Genomic DNA, 25,508 nt, shown 5'->3' with positions numbered 1-25,508 from the left:
CGACAGAACTCAAGCAGCCGCTACCTGTTTAGCTTAACAACAATAGCATTGTTGTCAGCTGAGGTTTAGATCTGACTTAATATATTCCCAACTGGACCGGAGCTGCTTAATTCTCTTTTACAGCCGCATGGCATTTGGCCCCTGGAGAGGAGAAAGTGAGGGTTTGATGAGTCGGCGGGCAAATTGAGCCTTAATGCTTTCTTCTGACAAGCTGACAACAGCATGTTCCCATTGGTGGCCAGAAACTGTGAGACAGTTATTATTCATTGCAGACACAGAGGAAATTTGGCCTCTGGATATTGGGCTCTATGCTAGCTTAAGGGCATGTAGCTACAGTATGTAGCTACATGTATGCTGGTGAAATAATGGTCACTACTTAGGATAAAGGGTCACTGCTCAGAGATTAATGAGACCTTTTTTATACCTAAGTATGAAGTATACATCCAGTGATCCTATCATTTGAATAAATACAAAAGAAAAAGGTAATTAAATTTGTTCATCGTGGTTCTGTACCAGTCGGTATATGTCCGTTTCAAATTCACCTTTCAAGCCTGAAAGGTGATTGGATAGTCGAATGGCATCTGAAATCTCCACACCTTTCCAGCATTAGAATACAAGGATGCATCTCACTTCTGATTTTGTTGAAACTGACATTTTGGCTCACACAAGGATTAACCAGTCCAGGGGGGTTTTTTTTGTTTGCATATGAACTTAACACTACACAAACCTATATGGACACTCAAAGGCAACTTTGTTAGGTACATCCATTTGAATGTTAATTAATGGAAATCACAGCCAATTACATCACGGCAATCTGCCAAAGTTCAAACTGAGCATCAATTCAATTGGGTTCAATTCAGTTTTATCTATATAGCGACAAATCACGACAACAACAAGGCACTACCCTAAAACAATGATCAAGGTATGCAGAAGAGCATCTCGGAACCGTGAAGCAGATGGGCTGCTGTAGCAGAAGACCACGAGATGTGCAGCTAAGAACAGAAAACTGAGGCTACAGTTCGCTGGTGCTAACTATAAACTGGCCAATGGAGGACTGGAAGAAAGTTGCCTGGTCTGATGAGTCTCCATTGCTACCATCATCTCCAGGAACATCACCACAGTTCCTAATCAGGCTCATCTATTTATGTCCACAGTGTACCCACTTCCTGGAAGATTTGTGTACTATGTCACAACCACATTTTGTATTTTTTTTCTATACTGTTTTTAGTATATCCCTGCCTTAACCACCATGGTTTACATCATAGTTGGATGTTTTTTTGTGAGATCAATTTCCATTCCTAAAGCAGACAATAGATACATTCCTCCACATCCTCATCCTACATTCTGTGATCAGATTGTTGTGATACTCGTTATCCTTTTACCCTTATCAGGTTTCAAAGACTCCCCCATTAAATGTTAAGAGGCATATATCTGCAGTTTACCTCCATTATTTTTTCACTCGCCTCTAAGGTGGAGGCTTCATATTGAGAAGGGAATTCCCCAAACGGGACTTGGAGGAAAACAAGGTAGCTGAGAGCTCCAAGGAGCAGGGGAACCTGTTTTCTGGCAAGCACAGATAGATGTAATACTCTAATGGGGAAGGAGAGCATCCTGTAGAAGAAAAGAAACACACACACACATGCACGTCCACATAAAATGTTGTCAGTGGAGTGTTGATAGGAGCTGAGGTGAGTGTATGCAAGTGTAGCATGTATGTTTGTGTACTCCACGACTTTATGGTGCTGTGAGGCTAATGGGGGTAAAACAAAATGTTATTCATCAAAGATTATGTTTCAGGGCAAAGCAACATAACTCTGATAATAGGCTACCTAAGTGCTAGCGTTAACCGCTCGGCCATTGCTCCTTGCCCTGTGGCTCTTATTTGCTTTGATTGCCTTTGCTGCCCTGTGTTTTAAACACAGACACAGCAGAGTTCTCCCAGTGATCATGCAACACTTCTCTTGTGATAGTTAGTAAGTCATTAGTCCTCATATGTTTCTCTAAGAGTCAAAGGTCACCGGGTTCTCGTCTGTCAACGCCCCCATCTCTGATTGGAGCCAAGTTGTAAGGCAGATTAATAGTGGAAAAAGTAGCTGTGGACAGCGTCGACTTGATAACGGTCCGGTAGGGCGCAATAAAGAGGAGTTAGCGGGAATGCACGTTCAGCTCCTCACTCTTTGACGCACCGCTGCTGTAGTAAAAGGTCCTCCAGCTTTGATCGCCTTGTATAAATGCCTTTGAGAGCACCTATTGGAAGAGCCGAGCCACCTAATTCCCGCCTATGCAGGAAGTAACGAGTTTGTCTTCCACTTGCATTTAATTGGACAAGTTTTACTGACAGCAGTTCCCTCAATAACTATTTATGACCCACCAGTTTTATGTGTTGTTTTTGGACCCGGCAGAAAACACATGTTGTGAAGTTTTGAAAGGCTGTGTGTATGGGCAGCACGTGACTCAGAGGTTTATTGATCGAGGCCCTTAAAGTGTAATGTGAGAGAACACGGTGTTGTTTTACCCTGTAATAACTGCTGGCGACTTAGCAGTGCCTTCACAAAACAGGTGCTAGCTTAATGTAAACCTATCAAGTGAACTCCCTACTTATAGTATTTAAGATTTTCTTTTCTTTCTTTTTTGAAACATGACTTTTCCCCAACTTTTGAACCTTAATAACAAACATAGCAACACTTTTGTCTAATTTGGGCAGAATTAAATGACTGGCCACGCTCTCAGCTAGCAGGTAATCACAACTGACTTTAACTCCATCTAAACTGAAGTTCGGCCAGTGACAGGGATGTTAGACGCCCAAATAATCGCAGTAGGCACCATATACTGCACAGTAACATAGTTACTAACATGAGTAACTGTGACCGACATGAATCTGATCTACAGCGACCTGTTACCGAAGAACACAACACTAAAATAGTCTAAGTATACAGAATTAAGAAAAATGTACAAAAAAGAAAACCCTTGGTGTAACTACGTATATGTGTTGTTTTTATTTCTCGGGTCAAATTTTTCCCAACACATTGTCCACTCTGTGAGGCATCTCTGTGATCAGAGTGAAATAATGGAGCAAGCGTTTGCACGACTGAATGTGCAGTTTCTGTGTGTGTGTGTCCCTGGAGCAGCACAGAGCAGATCCAGTCTAATTAAAAAGCACAGCGGAGATTTCAGGGGTTCTGTGAAAGAGAGAATTAATCTGTGTGTGTGTGTGTGTGTGTGTGTGTGTGTGTGTGTGTGTGTGTGTGTGTGTGTGTGTGTGTGTGTGTGTGTGTGTGTGTGTGTGTGTGTGTGTGTGTGTGCTCTTGCATTAGGTCGCTGGCTTCAGCATGATCGGCCGTCAAATGAAACAATGTATTCTGCGGGACCTCGGGGTTTCCTTTTGAGTATTCGGACGCGGCACTGCAACGAACTGTGGCTGTTTTATGTGAAAAAAAGTTGATAATTAGTCCCACAGTGACTGAAGGATGAGATGGAGAGAGGGAGAGAGAGAGAGGGGAGGGGGAATGAAGGGGGGCACTGAAGGAAGAGGAGCGAGTGCTTAGCACATTTAATACTCCAACCTGCCACTGTCTGGGAATCACTGATCAATTGTTTATTTGCTGCTTGTTTTAATTCATCACATTCGTGCCGTTGAATGACTAAATTACTCTGAGTTTCTGACTTAGTGGCTTCATGTACAATCACCTAAGCAGCAAAGATCCCTGGTTCAAGCCCCAGGAAAAGATTCCCTTTGGTGTTGTGTCAGGAAGGGTCTGCCAAATCAAATATGCAGTGCTACCTGCTGTGGAGGCCTCATGTGACTAAGGGAGCAGCTGAAAGTAGCTCTAGTAGCTCTTCACTTTTCTAATGTGTTTAACAGCAGAATTCAAACAAACAACTCTTCAACCTTTTTCTTCTTTTTTTTCACTGTTTTTTTCCAATAGAGAATGAATATTATGCTATTGTCATTTGTACTTTTTTTTTAGAAGCCCCGATTCATTTTTTTTTTCAAAAGAGGCTCTGCTAATTAGCAATTAAAATGCTGTCTTATTGCTTCACTTTTGTCTAATTAGCTTGACAGAGACATTGGATCCTAATTCTCCATTGTCCCCCCAACATCGACACACGCACACAACGTAGTCGCACACAAAACAGAGACAAATCTTTCAGAGAAAGCATGGTAATACTTGGCATGCCTCTGCTGTGAGATGCTCTGACATACCAGCATGTGGTGTTGTTACAGTGTTTGCACTGCAGAAAACACTTATTCTTATATTATATGGCCCAAAAAGATCTTGATTATACTAAACAGAATTTTCTATTTAAATTTGATTGTGTTAAATTTGATGTATGCGTGGTATTTAGTGTTTGGAGAGGATGGCTAGCAGTAAAGCTACACTCATTCTGTAACAGAAGTTATTAGACACATAGTGTGTTCAGGAAAAAGTTAGTTTTCAGTGATTTTTTTAATACTATAATGACATATGACTTAAAATTCAAATATGTCTATTCTATAAAAAAAATTCCTGTAGGGTCAGTTTTGTTTCCTTTATGCTGACAAACTTTAATTTAATAAAATATAAATGTATTTGTCTATTGATTTCTCAAAAAAAAGACTCTTATTTGAAGAGATGTAGCTATGCCCATCTGTTGTCCATGGATATGTACAGCAATGCCACAGATGTTGAGTCCTTTAAAAAATGCTCAGTGTAATTCTTTTTTTGTAGTGCATGCTCAAAACATAACTTAACAATCAACTTGATATAAACAACAAAAATCCAAAACAGTAGTACTTTCAGTGATTTCTGCATTTTTTTCCAAACTTTCTGAGTGACTCTGAAACTTTTAAACGTTTAAATTGTTTCATTTGTAGATATTCTTTTTTTTAAAGAAGAAGACTTTTCTCCTTGTTGACCTGCGTAGGACGTCTATGTGGAAACGCTTAAAGCACACTCGACAGTCTACTGGGCTGGCTTATGTAAGGCTACATAAAGGCCTCTCTGAGGTGTTGGTGGTGTGAAAGATGGTGCTGGAGTCTGAGTGGGGTCAGACAGCTGAGTGGCAGCAGGAAAAAGCACATGTCATGTTTGTTTGGAGGCTCCTTTGTCACAGGCCACACCCCTCCCCCTTTTCCTGCCCTCCTCTTGGCCTTATTTAGCCCCCCGCCATGTCATTCAGAGGTCAGGGTGAGCATCAACACAGTACATGCTGGCACACACACAAGCAACACAAGAACAGGCAGACACACACATACACATACAGATTGCAATAGCATGGTAGAGTGCATCATAGATGGAAGTGCCTTGAAGGACCTGCTTCTCATTCTCTAGACCTCATTAGCTGCTGATTTATCTCCCCCTCCTTCCTCCTAATGCTCTAGGTGGGTGGATGGGGCACATGTGTGCGTGAGTAAGTTTGTATGTGTGTGGGAAGAGGGTACTGTGTGAGAAAGAAAGAAATATTATGTGTATTTCCATGGATTAGTGCGGGTGTGTGTGCGTGTGTGTGTGTGTGTTTGAGAGATTAAGTCGGAAGGGTGGTATATTTTAGTGCGTGCGTGTGTGCTGGTCCAACTATACACAGACTCTGTCATTCTACATTAGCCCACTGTGAGCACACTCGACCTGGGGTCAAACAGATTAATAAAAGATCACACACGCACACACAGAGCTGCTACCTGATTAAATATTCTGCAGCCCCTGTGCTTCATAATCATGACAAGTACACACAGCGCTCTGGTTCACCATTATCCATTTAGCAAATTTTTTTGTCTTGTCTTGCAATAATCTGCTTAAACCCCCAGTGAGCTTATTATTGTCAAGGAAAAGTGCTTATAGCTGCGCAGAAAGGTAGGGTTTTAGAGAGATGCAAAATGTATTTTGCACGAGGAATTAATGGTGAAAAAAGGGGTTTTCCTTTGAGATGGATTCCTGCACATGATGTCTACTCTTTTATTTAAAGTTAGCATTATTATTCATCAGATTGATGCTTTTGCAAACTTTTATCTGCACATTTAAAAAAATAAAATAAGTGGGACAAATTGTTTTGATCTTAAACAAAAGTGTGGTGAAAGTGTTAGGTTAAGGAGCAGCTCTGGTGCTAATACGACTACAACTCTCCCCTGCATAATTCATGGGCTCTTGGGGAATTTGTGTCTCAGGAGAAGAACCTTCTTTTTTTGTTGCCTTTACCTGACTCCCTCTGCACTGTAGTCCCAGAAGATGATAAAGAGGAAAAAACAAGAGGAGGGAGGGATACGTCAACATGGAGTGCCAGATTTTGAGCAACGTGAAAATATACAATAACCAAAGAACTAATCTGTGTGTCTGTAATATGAACCCTGTGGATTTTTTTTTAAAGTGAAACAGCGTCTTTGAGTGTGGGTAACCTTGGTTTCGAGTTCCCTCACCTGTTCTCACGCTGACCCACATTTCCTGTGGAGCCTGACTTTAACTAACCTTTCTCTTCCTCCTTCCCGTAGATGTGAAGAACCTGGAGAATTTTCACCTGGTCGAGAGCGTCCAGGAGCAGGTCAATGCAGCGCTGCTGGACTACGTCATGTGTAACTACCCGCAGCAAACGGACAAGTTTGGCCAGCTGCTCCTTCGGCTACCCGAGATACGAGCCATCAGCCTGCAAGCCGAAGAATACCTTTACTACAAACACCTGAACGGCGACGTGCCCTGCAACAACCTGCTTATTGAAATGCTGCACGCCAAAAGAGCTTAGGAAGCGACTTTCCTACCCGCAGTGCAGCTGTGCAGTTTTGCAGCAGTCCAGAAACTCCAAATAATGCTTTCACCAAAACCAAACCTCCAGCTCACACTTGACTATGTGGTGACCTAGAGGATGGGGAGCAGTTTTATCGAGCTCTTTTTTGTGTGTGTGTGTGTGGTTCAAGTTACAACTTGAAGTGGACGAACACGTGCACAGAGACTCATAACGTGCACAGACAAACAGCATTTGGATCCCTTTATTGTAGAAAGAAAAAAAAAACACAATAAAAACTCTAAAAAGGAGTCACTTTTCCTCAACCACAGACAGAAAAAGACGATGCTGAAAGGAAGAAAGATATAAAAGACAACCACTTGAAGCAGAATCTGCATTTGACTGTACAAGATGATTTCTGATCATCTGCACAAGCAAGACTATCAGACTGTCAGACTGCAACTTTAAGAATTCAAGAGCCCACAAATGTTTTAGTGCTGGTAATGCCATTGAGAGGCTTTCTGTGCTGACAAAAAGGGGAAGCTGAATAACACTGCCCATCTTTAAAAGAGCTTTGTGACTACAGCGGTGGCTTGTTTTGGTCAATGATTCTCTTGTGCGCTCTATCAATAAAACTGGCTTTTAGTTGTTGTTTGGTACTGTAAGGGCAAAATGACAAGCTGTCAACCAGGCAAGAGACTCTCAGCTACCATCACGTCTGTTTTTTGTTGTTTTGTTTTTTTTAACTCACAAAAAAAACGAGTGGCAGCTCGACCGAACTGAAAGGGGAGAACTGAAAGTTGAAAAATAAAATTCTAATTTGTTAGCGAACAAAATGCTAAATGGGTGAATAAGAAGAAGACGTCTTTTTTTCTCTTGTAATTGAAGTCATTTGCTCCTCATGGTCGCCATGCAGTTCTCCTTTCTTATTCCATCTCTCCATGTTATGTTAGACTATGTACCTCAGAAAGACCAGTGTTAAATAAATTCAATTAACTAATGTCAGCTTAAATTGTATTTATAGCCCTGTTTCCCGCAAAAAAAAACAAACAAACAAGCAAACAAAAAAAACCCTGTCCTTTTTAATATTTCACTAAAACTGGAACAAAACAAAATGTGGTTCTGGAGACGGAGAAGGAACGATCCTGCCTTTGTCCGAAAAGACCAAAGCCTGCTGCAGAACAGATGAAGGAAATGACAAATACCTTAATAATCAGTATTATAAGAGAAAAAAACATTGTGATGTCACAGTTATGTGAGTCTTGCCTTATTTCATTACCATGCTAGCTAACCGTGCAGATGTGAATGAAAATATGTACAAATATATAAATATATATATATATAAATATATATATATAAAAAGTATTAATGTTGTAAAAAAAAAAAAAAAAAGAATAATTCAGCAGTTGTTTACATTCATGTGGTCAAATGGGAGAGAACTGTGATGAAGCATAAATTGTAAAGCAATGATTTCCTAAAAAAAAAAAAAAAAAAAGAAAGAAAAAAAGAAATTAATGAGAAAAAAAGATCCTTCTGGTTTGCTTTCTTTGGTGTGTGTATAGTGTTTTATTTTTTTATTTGTTTTGAGCAGTACTTAAATTATGTCGTGAGACACTAAAATCAAGGAGGAATCACTTAAAATATTAATTTCTGTGTCTGCTGGCATTCAAACATTTGTTTTATTTGGGGGGGGGGTTTTAAGCATTGATGTCTGTGTAAGACTTCCTTTTCGCTTCCGACCTTTTTATTTGTAAAAGCCTTTTGCTTTTTTCTGTTTGTTTTTTATTTACAGTGCTTTGACATTTTTGATGTATAGTATGTCACTGGTTACGCTTAATAATGAAGATAATTTATTGCGTCGCTATACTTCCATCTATGTGTTACATGACGTAAGGTGTCCACGCCGAAATAAATTTGTTTACTGTAGCATGTTCTTGTTTTGTTTCCATAAGTAGTTCGACAATGCAGGTCTGGAGCAAAAATAACAGGCTTTCCAATAAAAAAGAGAAAAAGAAAAGAAGAAAAAAAGAAAAATAAGACAAAAGAAAGAAAGAAAAATCACAAGTTTTCAGTCTTTTAAATGTTCATGCAAGTCTGTACATTGAAACAAGTATTGTGTTTAAGTGAGTAGGTGTGAAAGACGTCTGTGCCACGTTAGTTTTACTTATTCACATCCTGCATCATTGTTCTGTCCAGTTTGCTCTTATACCAAAGACTGCATCTTTCCCCTGTGAGCTGTGACTTCTATTATTGTGTCCCAAGTTAAGAAAAGCAGCTTTAAAAAAACAAAACAAAAAAAAAAAACACAGCAGCCTAAATTATTCTCTTGCCAAGTTTCCCCATATGTATAGTAGTTGTTTATCACAATTTCCCTCCCACATCAACCTGTGGTGTGTGTGTTTTTTATCTTTAAAGCATTTTGTTAATAAGTCATCGAATGAGCTAAAGTCTTTCAGCGGCATGTTTAATGTACAGAAAAGTCATTAAGTTATTTCTGAATCCGATCATTACTTTTGTGTTCTGGTCACACAATCTTACCTCTCATTCACGTTCTCAAAGTCAGTGTTTAGGTTCTGCAGGTGCCTTGGACTTCACGTACAGTTAGGTCCATAATTTGTTGGACAAAGGTGCAATTTTTGTAATTTCTGTACACAACAGTATAGATTTTAAATCAAACAATCGAGGACTGATTAAAGTGCAGACTTTCATCTTTAATTCAAGGAGTTTAACAAAAGTTTTGCATTAACTGATTATGACTTATGGCCATTTTTATACAAAGAACCCCATTTTCAGAGGCTCAAAATTATTTGAACAAGCTAACAGTTCAAATGCAAGGATTGTTTTTAATATGTGGATGAAAATCTTTTGCAGTGAACGAATGCTTGAAGTCTTGAACCAATGGACTTCCTTCCACCTACGAGATGCTCTGAAGGCCTTTTACTCCATCGACCTTCAGTTTTGTGGCATTATTCTGAATCGAAACAAAGACTAAAGCCCAAATTCATCCTGCTACTTCTGCCACATCCTGCTCAGCAGTCACATCATCAATAAATGCTATGGACCCAGTTTCACTGCCACCCATACATAACCATGCCATAACAACAGATAGCATGAGCTGTTTCTCGCCTTCTCCATACTTATCTCTTCCCATCATTCTGGTACAAGCAAAACTTGGTTTCATCTCTTTAAATATTTTTTACAGTATGCAGGTCTTTAAGATGTTTTCTGAAAGAGTCTCATCCGGCCTTCTCATTCCTGACTGTAACCAGTGGTTTGCACCTTGTTGTAAACCCTCCGTGTTTCCATTCGTTCTGGGGTCTCTTGATAATACAAGTATTCATGACTTTTTTAGATGAAAAGTTATTTTTATTATTTAATGTGGAAAAAAATTCTGTCATTAACCAAGTTAGTTGTCTTCTTTGGTCTTTCAGGCCTTTTGCTGTCACTGAGTGGGTCAGTGCATTCACTCTTTTTAAGAATGAACCAGACTGTTGATTTGAACACTGCTAAAGTTGTTGCTATCTCTCACTGCACTGAAACAAATTCTAATGAAAAGCTATAAAACACAAATTCAACACACTTAAACTTTAGATATTATGTCTGGTTCATTTGCCATAAAATAACAAAGGAACAGGCGTCACCTCTCTGTGTAGCTGTGTGTCAGTCATTAAAGCTTGAGCCTCTGTAAATAGGAGACTATTAAAAATAGTTGTAATTCTTAAACAGTAAATGCAAATCTTTTGTTAAAGACCTTGAATTAAAGCTGAAAGCATGCACTTCAGTCACATCTTTATCCTGCGATTTAAAATCCACAATAAACCTACGGACCTAATTGTAACATACAGTGAAATCCACAACTCATGTAGGCAACACAAGCCACTAATGTGGCAATGCATAAGTCCTGCTTTTTACTGCATGTTTGTTGTATCATCACTGCAGTCCTGCTCCAACACCTAAGCCAATTATGTTTGAAGATATTCAAATAAATGGTCTGAGGAAGTGTTTCTGGTAGCTTGCCAGTGAGAAGTTATCATAAATGGTGTAAATCCCACCTGTTTGCTTCACAACACATTTTTGTAGAACACGTAGTGATTGTGAAACAGACTTGTACACAAGATTCAAACAACAACTACTTTTGTGCGTTATATGCTCATGTGCACTGTCAACAGATGGAGACAAAAAAATCTAAATGCTATTTCCTTTCTGCTTTGGCTTTTTTCACCCTTTTGCTGACATTTTGAACACTTCCATCACTTCCAGGTCCTGGAGTTTCTCTCAATGGGGCTAACTGAGTTTTTTCTCATATCTCAATAAATAATTCTTATGCTTATAACACCAGGTTCTCACTCCCTCTGCACACTAATGCTGCCCACTTCCACTTCATTTGTTATTTCAGGGAAATTATGTGTATGATTGCAACGTGAGTACCTGTAGCAATGAGAAATAATTACATTGTTTTCCTGGAGAAAAAAGACAAACATATTTAAAATCATTATGTACACATCATTAATTGTTCAGTTTAGATCATAACCGTACATATATACATGAGGCGATATGTTATTATCCAAGGCATCGTAAAGGAAGTACAAATCAAGGACAATTTGGGGGGGGGCAGATAAATGTCAAATAAGAAGTACAGAAACACCAAAAACATCATGACAGATCAGTCTATGTGGACAAGATCGTAGCTTTTCTGAGGTGTAGGGCTGCGAGGGAAACAGGAAGCTGAAAACTCGAGGTCCATGGGAACATGAAGACTGCAGCCAGGTGGCAAGGCATTCACTTCTGAAGCAGGCAGCTCCTAAATGAAGGAGAGGGATGGGTAAGTGGGAAATTTCAAGTAACTTTAGGGAAGCACTACTTATCTATACTGTAACAATGCAACACAAATGGTAACTCTCGTTTCATGCTGGGAGGAGGATGAAGTACAGTATCTAGTGCTTTGTCACTGAAGTCAGTAAAAAATGGTGGAAGAGCCCCACTATTAAATTACTGTTGTTACAACATTTGCAACAATTTTTAACAATATTACGAACGGATGCAATCGCCAATCATTTCTAACTATTGTGTGCAGTAAAACGTTTTAAAATGAAACCCTTTAGTGAGTGACTGAAAGAACGTTAATTAAGGTCTACAGTTGAGGTCTCAAAGTCAAATACAGAGTTTTATATCAGAAGCGATTAAACTGTAAAAAGCTGTCCTGCTCAACAGCCTTCAGCAGCACAATATTCACATTAAAGCATGATTTTACTGTTACAATGTGAATCTAGACAAGAGGTTGATAAATGATCTAAAGAGCTGTACTTTGGCAGCAAGTGTAATTTTGTGCAAATACTCATCCTTTTTATATTTGCCTTTAACTCTCCACACGACATGATCTGCCACGAGTTTGATCCACCTTACAGTTCTCTCTGCCTTCTAGCCAACCTTTCTCTCTCCCCATCCCTCTCTTAGGTTCATTAATCTCTTCTCATGTTTTCTTAAAGACACATACATAATTTCTAAACTGAAGAAGAAGAAGTTGTTGAACAGTCACTAGTCCTTTTCTACATTTTTAGAAAATAAAAAATTCAGCAACAAAGCCAAGAGGTTTCTTAAGAGCCTTTTGTAAATACCAAACTTTTAACAGGCTATTAGTTTTCATTTCTTCCTACGATGCAACTGATACGAGGGATCATTTAATTGCTGAGGCAGTAAAGATAATACGGTCTGTGTTCACACGCAGCATTAAGGATGCTGGTCACAGATGAGCAAGCGGCCAGCTCGATTCCCCTCACACAGCATTGCAATCCTCACTTGGAGCTTGGCTTTCAGTGCTTGGCCTCCTGTCTGTAAACGTGTTAAACCTGCTTTCACTCGCCCTGAATTTGTATAAATAATGTATATACATTTATCCACAGACTCTAACAAGTGCAGCCTCAGGTGAAAATACTCAGAAATGCATGCTATGTGCATCCCCAAAGGTGGACATCAGCTCCAAACCAACCAACTCAAAAGATAACCACACAGAGAGCAAGGGAAAAAAATACAAATGAATAACTTGCCAAAAGCAACACACACATACAGTTTGTTTGTTTTTGTTAAATCTCTCTCACACACAGTGCTGTCAGTTTCTAAACAAGTTTTCCTTTCCGTCACACAAACAGCCCCAAGTTGTGTCTGCTAGTGTTATGTGAAGCTTTTAAACTCTGGAACCACATCACTCGAATTTACCGAGATGCGCTTGTATGTTTCCCTGTATTGTCAAGCACAGTCAAAGAGAAAGAGATTGAGGGCACGAGGAGAGAAAAAAAAGAAAGAAATAAAGAAAGAGAGAAAGAAAGCTATTGGATGGGTTCCAAGATTGCAAGAAAATGAGCAACTGAATGCTGGAATAAGCAAATTTGATATTCAGTCCAGTTTCAGGCAGGCCCGGAGGCTCGACAGGCCGGAGACAAGCACAACTACTAAATAAAATTAATCAGTGAGTTTACGAGAGAGCTGAACTTTTACTGTTTGTTCGGTCTTAATTATTTGTCTTTATTAAAAACAAATAATGACAGCTGTGAGTTTGAATGAAATATCTACAGCCACATGTACCGACTCAGTCATTGTATATCATTAGACCAAAAGTAGGCAGCAGTTTACCCTCTTATCAGAAACTTTGCATTTTACTACTGGAGCAACTGGGGGGAAAAAGCCCCCTTCCAGACCCTCGGCTTCTTCCCCCAATTTACTCCCTGTAAAGTAGTTCTGGCAGTAACAATACATCAAAGGGAAATAAAAATCAACTTACTTTGACCATTGAAAAAGACTTTTTGGCACATTTGTACCATCTTAAATTCTGAGTACAACGTTGTGTGACGTTAACCTTTTTAACCTTTCCCTTTTATCCAACCAGGGTTGCCTGATTATCGGTGCAAAAGCAGAGCACAAAGACATTTTAAGTTTAAAATGAACCAAAGAGCAAAAGAAAAACCCTCCCCAAAAAAGGTCATGAAAGCCGATATTAGCTTTTTATATATTCACCTCATATAAGAAGAAAGGGAGTTCTTACATGTTAAAGACTGTTCAAAAAGTTAAGGGGAAAGGTTTTATTGATCACTTATATTTATTCATATGCTTCAACACTAAAACATAAAAAACAAAGAGGATAAAAAAGGAAACAACTCTTTAGAGAGGCAATTAGCCTACGTTGCAATCACTTACGCCAAACAGCGACTGGAGGAGCCATTGTTTGGCGGCCTGATGGACAAACTTTAAAAATGTAAAGATCAAATTAATAGGCAAGTACTGTTAAAGGGAACACTCACAATTATTATGCAAAAGCCTCACTGTGGCATGCAAAACAAATACACTAAGGTTTGGAGATGGAATGGTTCGAAGGCCGCTGCCGTTTCATTTCAAAGCATGCATTATACATCATTGTGCATAAAGAGGAAGCCTACAGCATTATGATGTTTTTTCCACGATGATTATCCTTTATTAGTCATTAAAAAGAGATCAGGAGAGAGAGAGGAAAAAAATACAACTTTTAAGCACCTGAACCTCGCTGCCAGCATTCCATTAATTGCCTGCACAATGGGGAGAGCCTTTGGAGATTTTTCAATTTCAAAAAATGAGGAGCATGCATTCAGTCGTGCTCATGTTATACCGGCACTTAAATCCTACAGAGCTCACATAAAAAAGGACTCAAGGTTGCATCCGATTGAAAGCCTCCAACTACAGCCACTTTAGAAATCCATTTAGCAAGCGGGGGGTTAGAACATCTAATTCAAACAGAGTCGCCCTGTTAAAACAGTTGCACCAATGTCTTTTAAAAACACACACACACTTTCAGGCACACACTTTTCTCCTGTGTTTGCTTGGCTCCATTGTAAGCAAGATGAACCTGGCACACAGAGAGATGGCAAGACACAAAGAATTAATCATGCCAGACCTCAGCCAAGTGGCGAAGGTGAATGCTGGTGAAAAACTACATGTGGAATCTTGACCTTTGCGTGAACATTATCAAAAAGAGTCCTCTATGGGAGCTACAAAAGAGGTATGTGGCATCTGTAATGACATGACAACCTGAATATCACAACACTGTTCCTCTTCTGCAGAGTTCTGGGTAAAGCGACTGTTTTCCTATGAAAAATCCAGACAAATATGTATGTTTTTGCTATGACCTCCTAGCATTTCTTAGTGAGACAGACTAAAGATGATTAAAATAATAATAATAACAACAAATAAAAACTGAAATAAAAAAAATAAAAAAAACTGAAAAAGGAGCGAGAAGAAAATTGTACTTGCTGTACATAGATGTTTTTTTAACCTGTCTGATAATTTTGCACAGTGGATTCTTGGGCCATTTCGGGTGATTGTAATTTACATTTTTACTTTGAACACCCCTCGGATAGTTGTGGTCCCTACAATATGCCTGGAAACATGCTGACATGTCACAGCTGAGTCAGTGTGACGTGTGCAGTAGCCTTTGCTCTGACTGTAAAACTATAAATCTGTGTGTGGCTTACACGTTGCAGTTTGGCTATCCATGTTCAAGCAACAATCCCCATCTGTCCCTCAGTCTACAGTCTGTCTCTGCACTCCCAGTTCTGGTGCAGCTGTTTTCTGACTGGTGGTTACGCAGTTTTATTATATTTCAACATTTCTTCGACCCGCTGCTGTTTTCGGATGGTCTTCTGGTAATTGTGACTGCGTCATGATTGTGGTTGCCACCTAACATATCATACTGTATGCTGCATCTAACAACAGAGCTTTCGAAATGCTAGTCAATTTTCCAAACAAAGATAATAAATTTCTGTGGCATAATACGCCAATTTCTAAGGTAGTAAACAAAAGTAAGGCTGCTTACAATTACCAATGACTGGACTATGCCAGAGAAAAAAATCAAGGTTAAAAAATTGTCTGCATGAGTGCTGAAAAAAAGCATGCGTCTGGTAAATTAAAAAATGTTCATCATAGCCTGAGATCCCGCTCTAATGGCCAGGAACGTTCCTCTACGTGGAAGTAGGCTCAGTTTATAACAGAGGATTATAAATCTAGCACAAAGGTAAGGAAATATGTTTTTGGTTTTTGTTCTAACAATGGTTCTTGGCAATAGATTTTATACTGCTTATTTTCCTGTGGGTTAGCAGCAGAGTTGAGTATGTGGGTTGTGCCCATAAAAAGTTGCCAAATTTTCTCTGCCAATGCCAAATAGCTTATTCTGCTACTGACTCTTGTTTTGTTTATTGGGTTGAATGACTGAAGTCTGAAGAAATAAGACATATTGGCAATGTAACAATTTATTCATTCAGCAAACAGGAGCTTGTGAAAATAGCATGTGGAAGAACCATACACAGCCACAACAGCCCAGCACCTCGTCCTCACATGCTGATCACCAGCTCTCTGTGCTTTGAGAGGCTTCAGTGGTGACAAGCCTTGTTTTATCAGTGAGGGAGATGCCAAATGATTGATTGAGTGGCCACTCTATTCATAGGTTTGTTCTGGGGCCCTCGTTTATTAGCACAACAATGACAAAGGACAGAGGGGAGAAAAAAAAATATATACATATATACACACACACACAAAAGGCTAATCAGGAGGTGACATCGAAACAAAAGGGTAATGAGACACAGGTGAGGATAATCAAGACAATGAGACAAGCCAATGGAAGTAGAACTAGCACAATACCCATGAGACAATTAATTGCAAAAATAAAACAGGAAGTGATAAACAATAGCTATATAGAGAAACATAGACACATGAATAAACTCAACACAGGAGGCAAAGGAAACATGGAGGGGACAAATAAGCTCTAAGCACACACATTGTTAAGTCCCTCTGCAGGCCCTAATCTCTTTGCAGTGGCAGTGCAAGACTTTTCAGCTGTTGCTAATTGACCACACCTAGTCAGGTGTGGATAAAGGCAAACCTGAGGCAGGCTTTCATGGAGGCACACTAGTCTTTGTCTTAGTGGTACCAGCTATTTTAGCTAATTTGTTATAGAATTTAAAATAAAACCCTCTTCTCGTGTTAGTTTCCATATTTATGTTTCAGCTTTTGAGCCGGGTTGTAACACACAAAGTAACTGAAACAAGCAAGAGCTAAAGGAACAGAATAAAAAACAGAACGGCAGAATATAAAACCGACACTAAACAAGACAAAGTATCAAGAAACCATAAGAAACCAGGTAGTGCCTAATAAAAATGCTGGAACAGACCATCTACTCTTTAAAAACAGCAAAATGTATAAGAATGAAAGGTTCAAAATTCTTTGCTCATTTATTAATCTTCAAGTTGGGCAGGGTGGTGGTCACACATCCAAAGATGTGAGGGACATTTTAGTCCCTCAAGCCCAGCAATAGCCTTGAGCTGGGGACCATTGTCATATTTGCACAGACACTTTTTACAATGTAAACATGCACTATGCTTGAGATATAGTTTATTATAATCCCAGAGGATTTATTTCTGTGGACAGCAAAACAATGGACAAAAAAGCATTCTTCTTCCATCAAAACAACTTGAGAGTTCGGAGGCTTGGTGTAACACAAATGAAGAATGTGCACCATAACTCAAAAAGTACTGTTTATTTTAGCATACAGCACCAAAAATACAAGACTCTGCTTAAATTTATCATGTGTTTGTCTCTATCTCTACTAACATGTGTTTTCACAGACAGATTTAGCCCTTCTCTAGACATACAACTACAGGTCTGTTGGTGAAATCAATATCAAAACCCTTTAGAAGCCTGAATCAAGCAGAAAGAAACTTTTCTTTAAGCTTTCACTCCCTTCGTGCCTCTTTTCTTTCCTTCAGTGTCTCAGAGCACAACTGACAATTGCTGGCAGGCCTTCAGATGCAAACAGCTGCTCTCACATTGTCACTGTGATGGGAAACTGATTATTTAGTCTGCTATCCCTCTCTTGAGACAGCAGCAGTTTCTCTAAGCTACTAAGACTCTTAAGAGGTTCAGTCCTTTGCCAGAGGCAGCAGTAACACTGTAATGAAGCTCCTATGAAGCAACACCACAGCCTTAAACATTACTAAGTAAAATTAGGAGTATAATCCCCATGGAAGATCTTTAGGGAACATCCCCTCAGCATCTGTTCGGCACTTGCTCAGTTTTATAAAGACCAGAAGTCAAGTTAATAGAGGAAAGGCTGCCTATCATCACCTAGAGTTCTAAGGCTGTCAAAAGTTGAGCTCAATCTATTACAATAAATCACTAATTTATCATTTCAGAAGTATTACATCGTTAATGACATAAGTATGTAGTTTTATAGATTCTGTGCTTTGTGGTTGATAGTGAGGATAGTGAAAAGTTTTGAGTGTAAAGTTTTTGCGTGGGCTGAAGCACTGTTGGATGTCATTACTATGCTAGGCACTGGACATCAAGGCAGCTGCTACCCTCATCACCAGACCACAGCCTACCCCAAACACCAGACCATGACCTAGCCCTACATAGCTGTGAATGCTGTGTTTCGTCTCCTTAGATTTCCAATCAAGTTACTGTATCAATTTGACAAAATTCCCAAAATAGCCTTCTAACTGTACTACACCACAAATAACACAGCATTCTATAGTGGTGAGTTGGTGTGTCCTTTTTTTGACAGTGTGCACAACACAGCTTTTCAAGGAAGAATACATGAGCAAAGCTAACAGACTGCCCAGCTATTTATTAAGTGTTTAACCACGGATAACAAGAAATAAAGGTGAGCAAACAGCTTATACCCTAGAAGTTGAACATTTACATGAAAGCATAATGAAATACATTTAAGACAACTTCTTGTATATTTGGGTGGGTTTTTTTTTTCATTGCATCTTAAATTTCGACTCTAATCATGGGTGTCTGTGGTTAATTTTAGTCACCACATGGCAGTCTGCACAACTGTCGAGTAATATGCACCTCCTTATGTCACAAAGTCACTTTAAATCTTTAAAATCATTTTAAGCTATATAAGCCTTCCAACTCAGGATAATAGTGTCAGGACTGTGCATTTGTCATTCATGAACACCACATTACTACAAGCTATAAAATAAATGGACGAGACAAACCAAATTGGCTGGGTTAGACAATCACAGCAAAGGTGCCCTTGGGCAAAGCATTTAAAACCATTTATGTATTGAAGTCAAAATGATAGGGTGTGTATATGTATGAACTTTAACAAAACATGGTGGTATGGAAACTATGCCACAAATCCTGAGAAAGACACTTTTTTTTCTGTAACAAATGATGGGTGAAAGAAATGAAGACAAAATAATTAAAATGTCTTCTTGAGATGTTGGACCATTGCATGCTGTCAAAACAGTTCCAGTGCATCTTGACATTTATTCTAAAAATCTCTGGAAGTATAGGCTTGATTTATGGAACACCATTTGTCCAAAAGATATTATCCCACTGTGTATTATGTTGGCGATTGTGGAAAGCACTGTTTATTCTTGTGTCTTCTGTCCTTTCACTCCCAACCAGTTATGACAGATGGCTGACTCTCCCTAAGCCTGATTCTGCCAGAAGTGTCTTCCTGTTTAAAAAGAGTTTTTCCTTCCCACTGTCGCTAAATGCTAGCTCATTGGGGATTGACTGATTATTGGGGTTTTCTCTCTATTACCATAGGGTTATACAATAGAAGGTGCCTTGAAGCAACTTGCTGTATTTTGGCACTACAGAAAGAGGAAAAAAGGTGATTTACATGACTTTGGACATGACTTGTTTGTTGGTGTCAGACAGGCTGGTATGCGTTTTTTGGAAACTACTGGGATTTTCCCACACAATCATTTCTACAGAGAGTGGTCTGAAAAAGAGAAAACATCCAGTGAGCAACAGTTCTCTGGTCAGCAGTAATTCAAATAACCACTCATTACAACCAGCTTATGCAGAAGAGCATCATTATGCCAAACCTCGAACCAGATGGGGTACAGCAGCAGAAGACTACACACAAGAGTCACTCCTATTAGCTAACAACAGGAAACTGGTTCACCAAAATCAGACAACAGAAGTTTTTTTTTAATTACGTGGTCTGATAAGTCAATGTCTGCTGTTATATTTGGATGCTAGGATCAGCATTTGGTATAAACAAAATGAAAGCATGGATTCCTCTTGACTTATATCAATGGCTGACGCTGGTGGTGATGGTTTGGGGGATATTTGCTTAGGTTTTTAACTGAGCATCATTTAAATGCCACAGCCTGAGTATTGTTGCTGACCATGTCCACCTCCATCCCTTTATAACCATAGCATGCATATTTTCTCATGGCTGCTTCAAGCAGGGTAACACGCCATGCCACAAAGCGCAAACTGGTTTCTTGAGTATGCCAATGAGCTCACTATACTCAAATGGCCTCCACAGGCACTAGATCTCAATACAGCAGAGCAACTCTGAGATGTGGTGGGATCTGTAGCAATGTGTGACAGAAGTTTATTTTGGTTGAAGCTGTATAGGTGTTCAACTGAGGTGTAACTGCAAAGACCATGGAGTACGCTTTACATCATTTCCGATCATACAAATGCCCTCAATCACCTTACAGGTTTGTTTTTTTCCTCTAATTTGAATCTTTCTACATTTTCAGTATTACAAAAGATTATTTCTAACAAATGTATCTATATGTGTGTGTAAGTGGGCTTTCTGTCTTGTTTTATGGGAGTTCATCCTGGCTGACATTTTACAAGTGGGAGTGTCTCAGAGCCTTACAGTGCATATCGAGCTGAGAGCCTAATATGAGGTGAGTATGTAAGTTGAGGTAAGGCTGTGTGAAGCCCGAGGCTGTGAACACCAAACAGGGCAGCGGTAAGATCAATACTGGCTCTGCCACAGATGTACGAGAAAGGGGTGGTGGACAGCAGAGAGATGCTTCCTGATAGACCTGCATTGGTCAGTAATGCACATATGCTTTTATTCGGATATATGATTGTCATGTCTGACATCTACTTCTTGTAATGTTCAATAATCTTGAGGGGTAAAGTTAAATACAATGTTATCAAAGTGATTAGGTTTAAAGGAGACATGACTAATAACTTATTCTGTGTGCCACCACCCAATATGCCACTTTGTTACAAACAATATCACCTATTTCCCTTTGATTCTGAAAATACTGTTTAAAACTAAAACTTGAAAACCTAATTATAGATGTCGAAGATAACTGCAGCCAGCTGCAAAGTGCTTTTTAATGTCAACCGGTTATATTTCAAATTTTTTTTCCAACTTTTGGGTGCAGGACAGACACGCCCAGAGTAGGCAAATAAGAAACAGACATTCCCAACTGATAAAAATGTCAGTTGGAATTTGTAAAAACTTATAAATAATGGATGCTTCGAGTAGGCAGGGGAGCATCTTCAATGAGCCCAGAGTGCAGAGCATGCTTTCTCATCTCCACACCGAGGAGCCATCTTAATGACGGCGCCCGGAGACCTCCATCAATCCCCCCACCCACCTACCCAATTTCCCTCAACCCACCCATGGCACCCCCCCATAAAGCCCATCTATGCTCCCGACCACAAGATACCGTGCAGAGGGGAACATGAGCTCTTAAATTAAACATTGACAGCAGCGGCCGCTGCCTGTTTTAGGCAAATCAGCAGAAAATGAAACAAACAGGGCACCTCAGGAAGATTCATGTGTGTGCAATTGAGACAATTTGGGGGTGTGGAGGAAGTCTCTTAAGTCTTGTGGAGAGAATAAAACGTAAATAATGTCACAACAGTGTGTTTGCTTAGTGAATATCTGCTTATTTGTGTTTTGTGGATTAAAGTAGACAGCTTAGGAGTAAGGAGAGAAAAGACAGAACTGGAAAATGTAAGTGGACTGTACTTATGAAGCCCTTTTTATACCTTAAAGGACAAAGCAATTTACAATTTACACATCAAGATGCAGACATGTATGTCATGCACATGCACTGAAGTCGAGTTCAGTGTCTTGCTCAAGGAGGAGCCAACCCTAGACAGGTATTTTGCTCAAGATAATGGCAATGAGCTTCATAACATCCTGCATCATCAGGTCTGGGGTTGAACCATGATGGTGGATGAGGTAGGAACCACTATACCCCTCTCGTGACCTGCATTCAGACATAAACAGGAAATTGCTTTCAGGAAGGAAGTCATATTTTTTACAGCTGTGCCCTGAGATGAGCACAACACTATATGAGAGCTGCATTTCTAATGTCTGTAGAAGACTTGCACTAGATATCGGAAATGAGCCACAGAGTATCAAACACACAAAAGCGACTACCAAGACAGAGTGAGACTAGTGTTTTTGTTCTGGATGAAAACTCCGGTCATTGTCTTTTCCTGCAACCATTTTCCTGTCCTTTCCTGCATTAGCCGCAGAAGAACTTTGGTCTCTTTGTTTTTGTTTTTGGATTTAGATCAAGGCACTGGATCCAGACAGGGCTTATGATCTGTCAGCATACATGGATTTATATGCCACTTACATCCTATGATTCCCATCGCATCTGCAACTTAAAGCAATAAGACTGGTAGGCTGGACATACACTGTAGGGCACCAGCTCCTACCACTGAAGCAAATTTACAATTCTAAATGAGCTCTCTAGTCTCTTTTCTTTGTTATTGATATTAATTAGCTGAGTTTATCAACACTACTGCTTAGAGATGAATAACCGAATAACTTGCAATTTTATATGCACACACACATCTTTGTGCGTGTGTGTGTGCTGATAGGTGGAAGCTGAGGATGGTGGGGCAAGCAGTTCAGAGTCCTAAAGGAAGTGATTTAATGTCCAAAAAGACATGCACTTGTTTTTGCTTTGTCTCTTTCCTGTTTTGTTCTGATAGGGACTTCCTTTCCCCAATGGGGGTGGATACTGTGTCATCCGTGCATCCATCCCATCGACCACTCACGGAAATGTCCGTGCTGCCATCCAATCCCAGGAAAGGAAAAAAAAATCCAATTTATCATAGTAACAAAATAGTTGTGTGGCACTTGTAAAAAGGAAAAAGATGAGAGACCATGAGGGAGAAGACGTTTATGTTTGTAACACTGTATGCACCAGTGTGTAAGTCTATTAGCAATATTCTGAATCTACACATTTGGGCTTGGGGAGTTAGAGTGCTTAACCCCAGCGATAGTAACATGAGGATGATCTCTTCCTGTCTGCCACAGTATTTCTATGACCAACTCCCTTCCTTCCCGCCTAAACTGAGATACAGCCACATGTGCCCAAACACGTGTAAGTGTTATCACAATTATGACACCCCTCCTAAAAAACAATCTACTCCCCTAGCCGTTGCTCAAACCTGAAACATGTTAATCTTGCTTCCCTAGTGTTTAAATGGCAAAAAGGTACAAGCTTTACAATTGCAATACTTTTTTCACATTAGTTATTTTTTCCTATAATTCTGAATATTTCATATTCCTTTTAATTGTTTTATTAAAAGTTTTCAAAAACAATGCCACAGAGAGAACTTGCTTCAAAGCGGGTAAGGAGGATAGCCACATGGTCTTGATAGTGAGAGGATCCAGTCCTGTGACCTTAAATTAATAGCACTCTCTAAACAATCAGGAGAACAAGTCGCCCCAAATACAAGTGAATCACAGATCAAAATATATAAAATACATCTCAAAGGTGTTGGAGTTTGCTTTGATGACATTTCTTATTGACTTTTATGTTTTTTTGATCAAGCAGCTGCTGAAGACTTTTTGGGATGACCATGAGCTATAGGGCTATTACATTAGAGATGAATAAGTTGGATTTCATATGGATTTCGTAAGCCTTTTCTAGGGTGTTTATATGTCTATTTCTCTGTGGCATTTCTAACAGTGACTAAAGCCACTAATGTCAAACTGCTTATCTGTTTTTCTCTCTGATGAGTGATTTAATGCTCAATATCACACACACACACACACATACAGACACAGTCCCACCCATCATCCTCCTGGTTACTCATTCACCGTATCTACCAGCACACTTTTATGGTTTCAGTCACTGCCACACACCCATAGAGGGACATGTGCGCACACATTCACCTACAGATGGAGGAAACGGAGCTACGTGTCTGGTAAGGATATGAGGTGTAGTGATGGCACATTAACGATAGGACCCATGACAGCAGTACGCATCGGTCTTACTAAACAAAGCATGTGGCCAGATTTAATTCAATAAGGATTGTTTAAGTGAAACAATGGCTCCTGGCCCCACTGAGGGTAAGGAAAGGGTGAGAAAGGTGAGTTTGACAGTGGTGGCTGACCAGTGTTTTTTGTGTTTCAGGCTACGGATGATCCCGTGGGTTTGATGGGGTCGTGGATCAGACATATCACTGTGGCACAGCGACATCCGCTTCTTTTTTCAGGTAACTAACAAACAAGCTGACAATGACTGGGCTGAAAAAGGAAATACAGTCAGACATGCCCACCCATGGAACTGAAAACAATATTTAGAAGCAATATGAGTGATTATACAGGGATTAAATAGGGAAATGTAAAACATATGCACGCAAGTCTTTGCCTAAAAACAAAGGACTATACTATAAAAATATTTATGGGCATTAAAAAGTTCTATAATTTATATCATTCATTTGTCAGACTTTGTATAAACTACAACATTATAAGGTCTGATTAGCCCCGACTATCTGCTCAGAGTGTGGTAGTGTGAAAATAAATAAATAAATACATACTTTTTTTAATCTCGCTGTAAGCACCAAGTATTATGTGGGACAATATGATCACAGTACTTTTCCACACACCCACAGTCGATTCATGAAAACATGATACAACATTATTTTGAATGAACTGTTTGTTATTTTTGAAGTTTTTGAAACACCTATACCTACATTGTTGGTACCAGGAATAAGATTTTATGTTGGAATCGGTTTTAGCGACCACTAATGATTTGCAAATTAGATAAAATTATTACACACGCCGTTAAATATATGCCTCAAACGTGGATATAAATCGAATAAAGGGCAAAACTGCAGGATGTATATATGTTTTTCCACTACAGGTTTTACATTGCTCACAGTCCATTTGGTCTGTGCTAATGGAGTCTGTTCATGCAGAGCAGCAGGTCTTAATGAAAAACCTTTGGCCGGTGATCAGTGCTATTGATCAGCCTGAGCCCCAGCTTTAAGCAGGGCTAATTGATCAATCACTACATGTTGATTCAGATTAATGGAACATGACTGGCACCCCGTCCCCCTCCACCCCCCACACATGAAGAGCATAACTGCATGTGTGTTTTGCTGTGAGGTAAAGCTATTCAGCATGCATATGGTTATATGTATTCCAAAACACAATAAATATGATTGCTTCACTGAGGCAAGAAAGAGGAGATAATAAAATCATGACTGCTTAAGAATGTGTCCTGAGCTAAAAAAGATTCAAAGAAAATTTGAATCAAAAATGTTCCTAATAGTGTAATTTCTGATGGTTCTGCAACAAAACAAACACGTTTTTAGAGTAGATCCAAGACCTGACAGTTAAATAAGAGTGAAATGGAAGGTTTGTTTGTTTGTTTGTTTGTTACACTCATTCATAAAATAATGGTCATAATCTCTTCTGTACATAAACTATAGACATTTCTTTCTTTTCACATTGTTAGTTTCATCACATCAGCATTTTATTCATTTGGAGATTTGTGAGACATTTTGTTATGATTAGCACATGAATTCCCAAGTTATAGCCAAAAACATGTTTTGGGGGCTAACAGTTACTTCTAACCAATTCATTCTTCAGTCTAAGTATGAGCTAAAATGAAACCACCTTTGTGAGAAAAGGACAGATATAAAGTCACAGTAACCTTGAACTTTGACAAACGGTTTGTCACGGTCATCAAGACATACAAGAATCTGACAAAAAAAACAATTAAATAAATGAATAAATCTCACAGGTATAAACATACTTAAAA

At 39.3% G+C, this 25,508-nt stretch overlaps 2 protein-coding genes across 2 annotated transcripts in view; one reads left to right on the top strand and one right to left on the bottom strand.

Annotated features, from left to right (window-relative positions):
• Positions 1–8,959, top strand: part of nr5a2 (nuclear receptor subfamily 5, group A, member 2) — a 68,476-nt gene extending 59,517 nt beyond the window's left edge. Inside the window, exon 7 of the mRNA XM_080883129.1 lies at positions 6,464–8,959. Coding sequence (XP_080739255.1) covers positions 6,464–6,711 — 248 coding nt within the window. The 3' untranslated portion in view covers positions 6,712–8,959. The remainder of the gene's footprint in view (positions 1–6,463) is intronic.
• Positions 8,960–9,312: 353 nt separating this feature from the next.
• Positions 9,313–25,508, bottom strand: part of LOC308396908 (adhesion G protein-coupled receptor D2) — an 89,808-nt gene continuing 73,612 nt past the window's right edge. Inside the window, exon 25 of the mRNA XM_080882543.1 lies at positions 9,313–11,491. Coding sequence (XP_080738669.1) covers positions 11,354–11,491 — 138 coding nt within the window. The 3' untranslated portion in view covers positions 9,313–11,353. The remainder of the gene's footprint in view (positions 11,492–25,508) is intronic.

This window comes from Rhamphochromis sp. 'chilingali' (genome assembly GCF_963969265.1).
Source record: "Rhamphochromis sp. 'chilingali' genome assembly, chromosome: 5".
Taxonomy (NCBI): Eukaryota; Metazoa; Chordata; class Actinopteri; order Cichliformes; family Cichlidae; genus Rhamphochromis; species Rhamphochromis sp. 'chilingali'.
The sequence above is the reverse complement of the archived record's forward strand: the minus strand, read 5'-3'. Positions and strand labels throughout refer to the sequence as shown.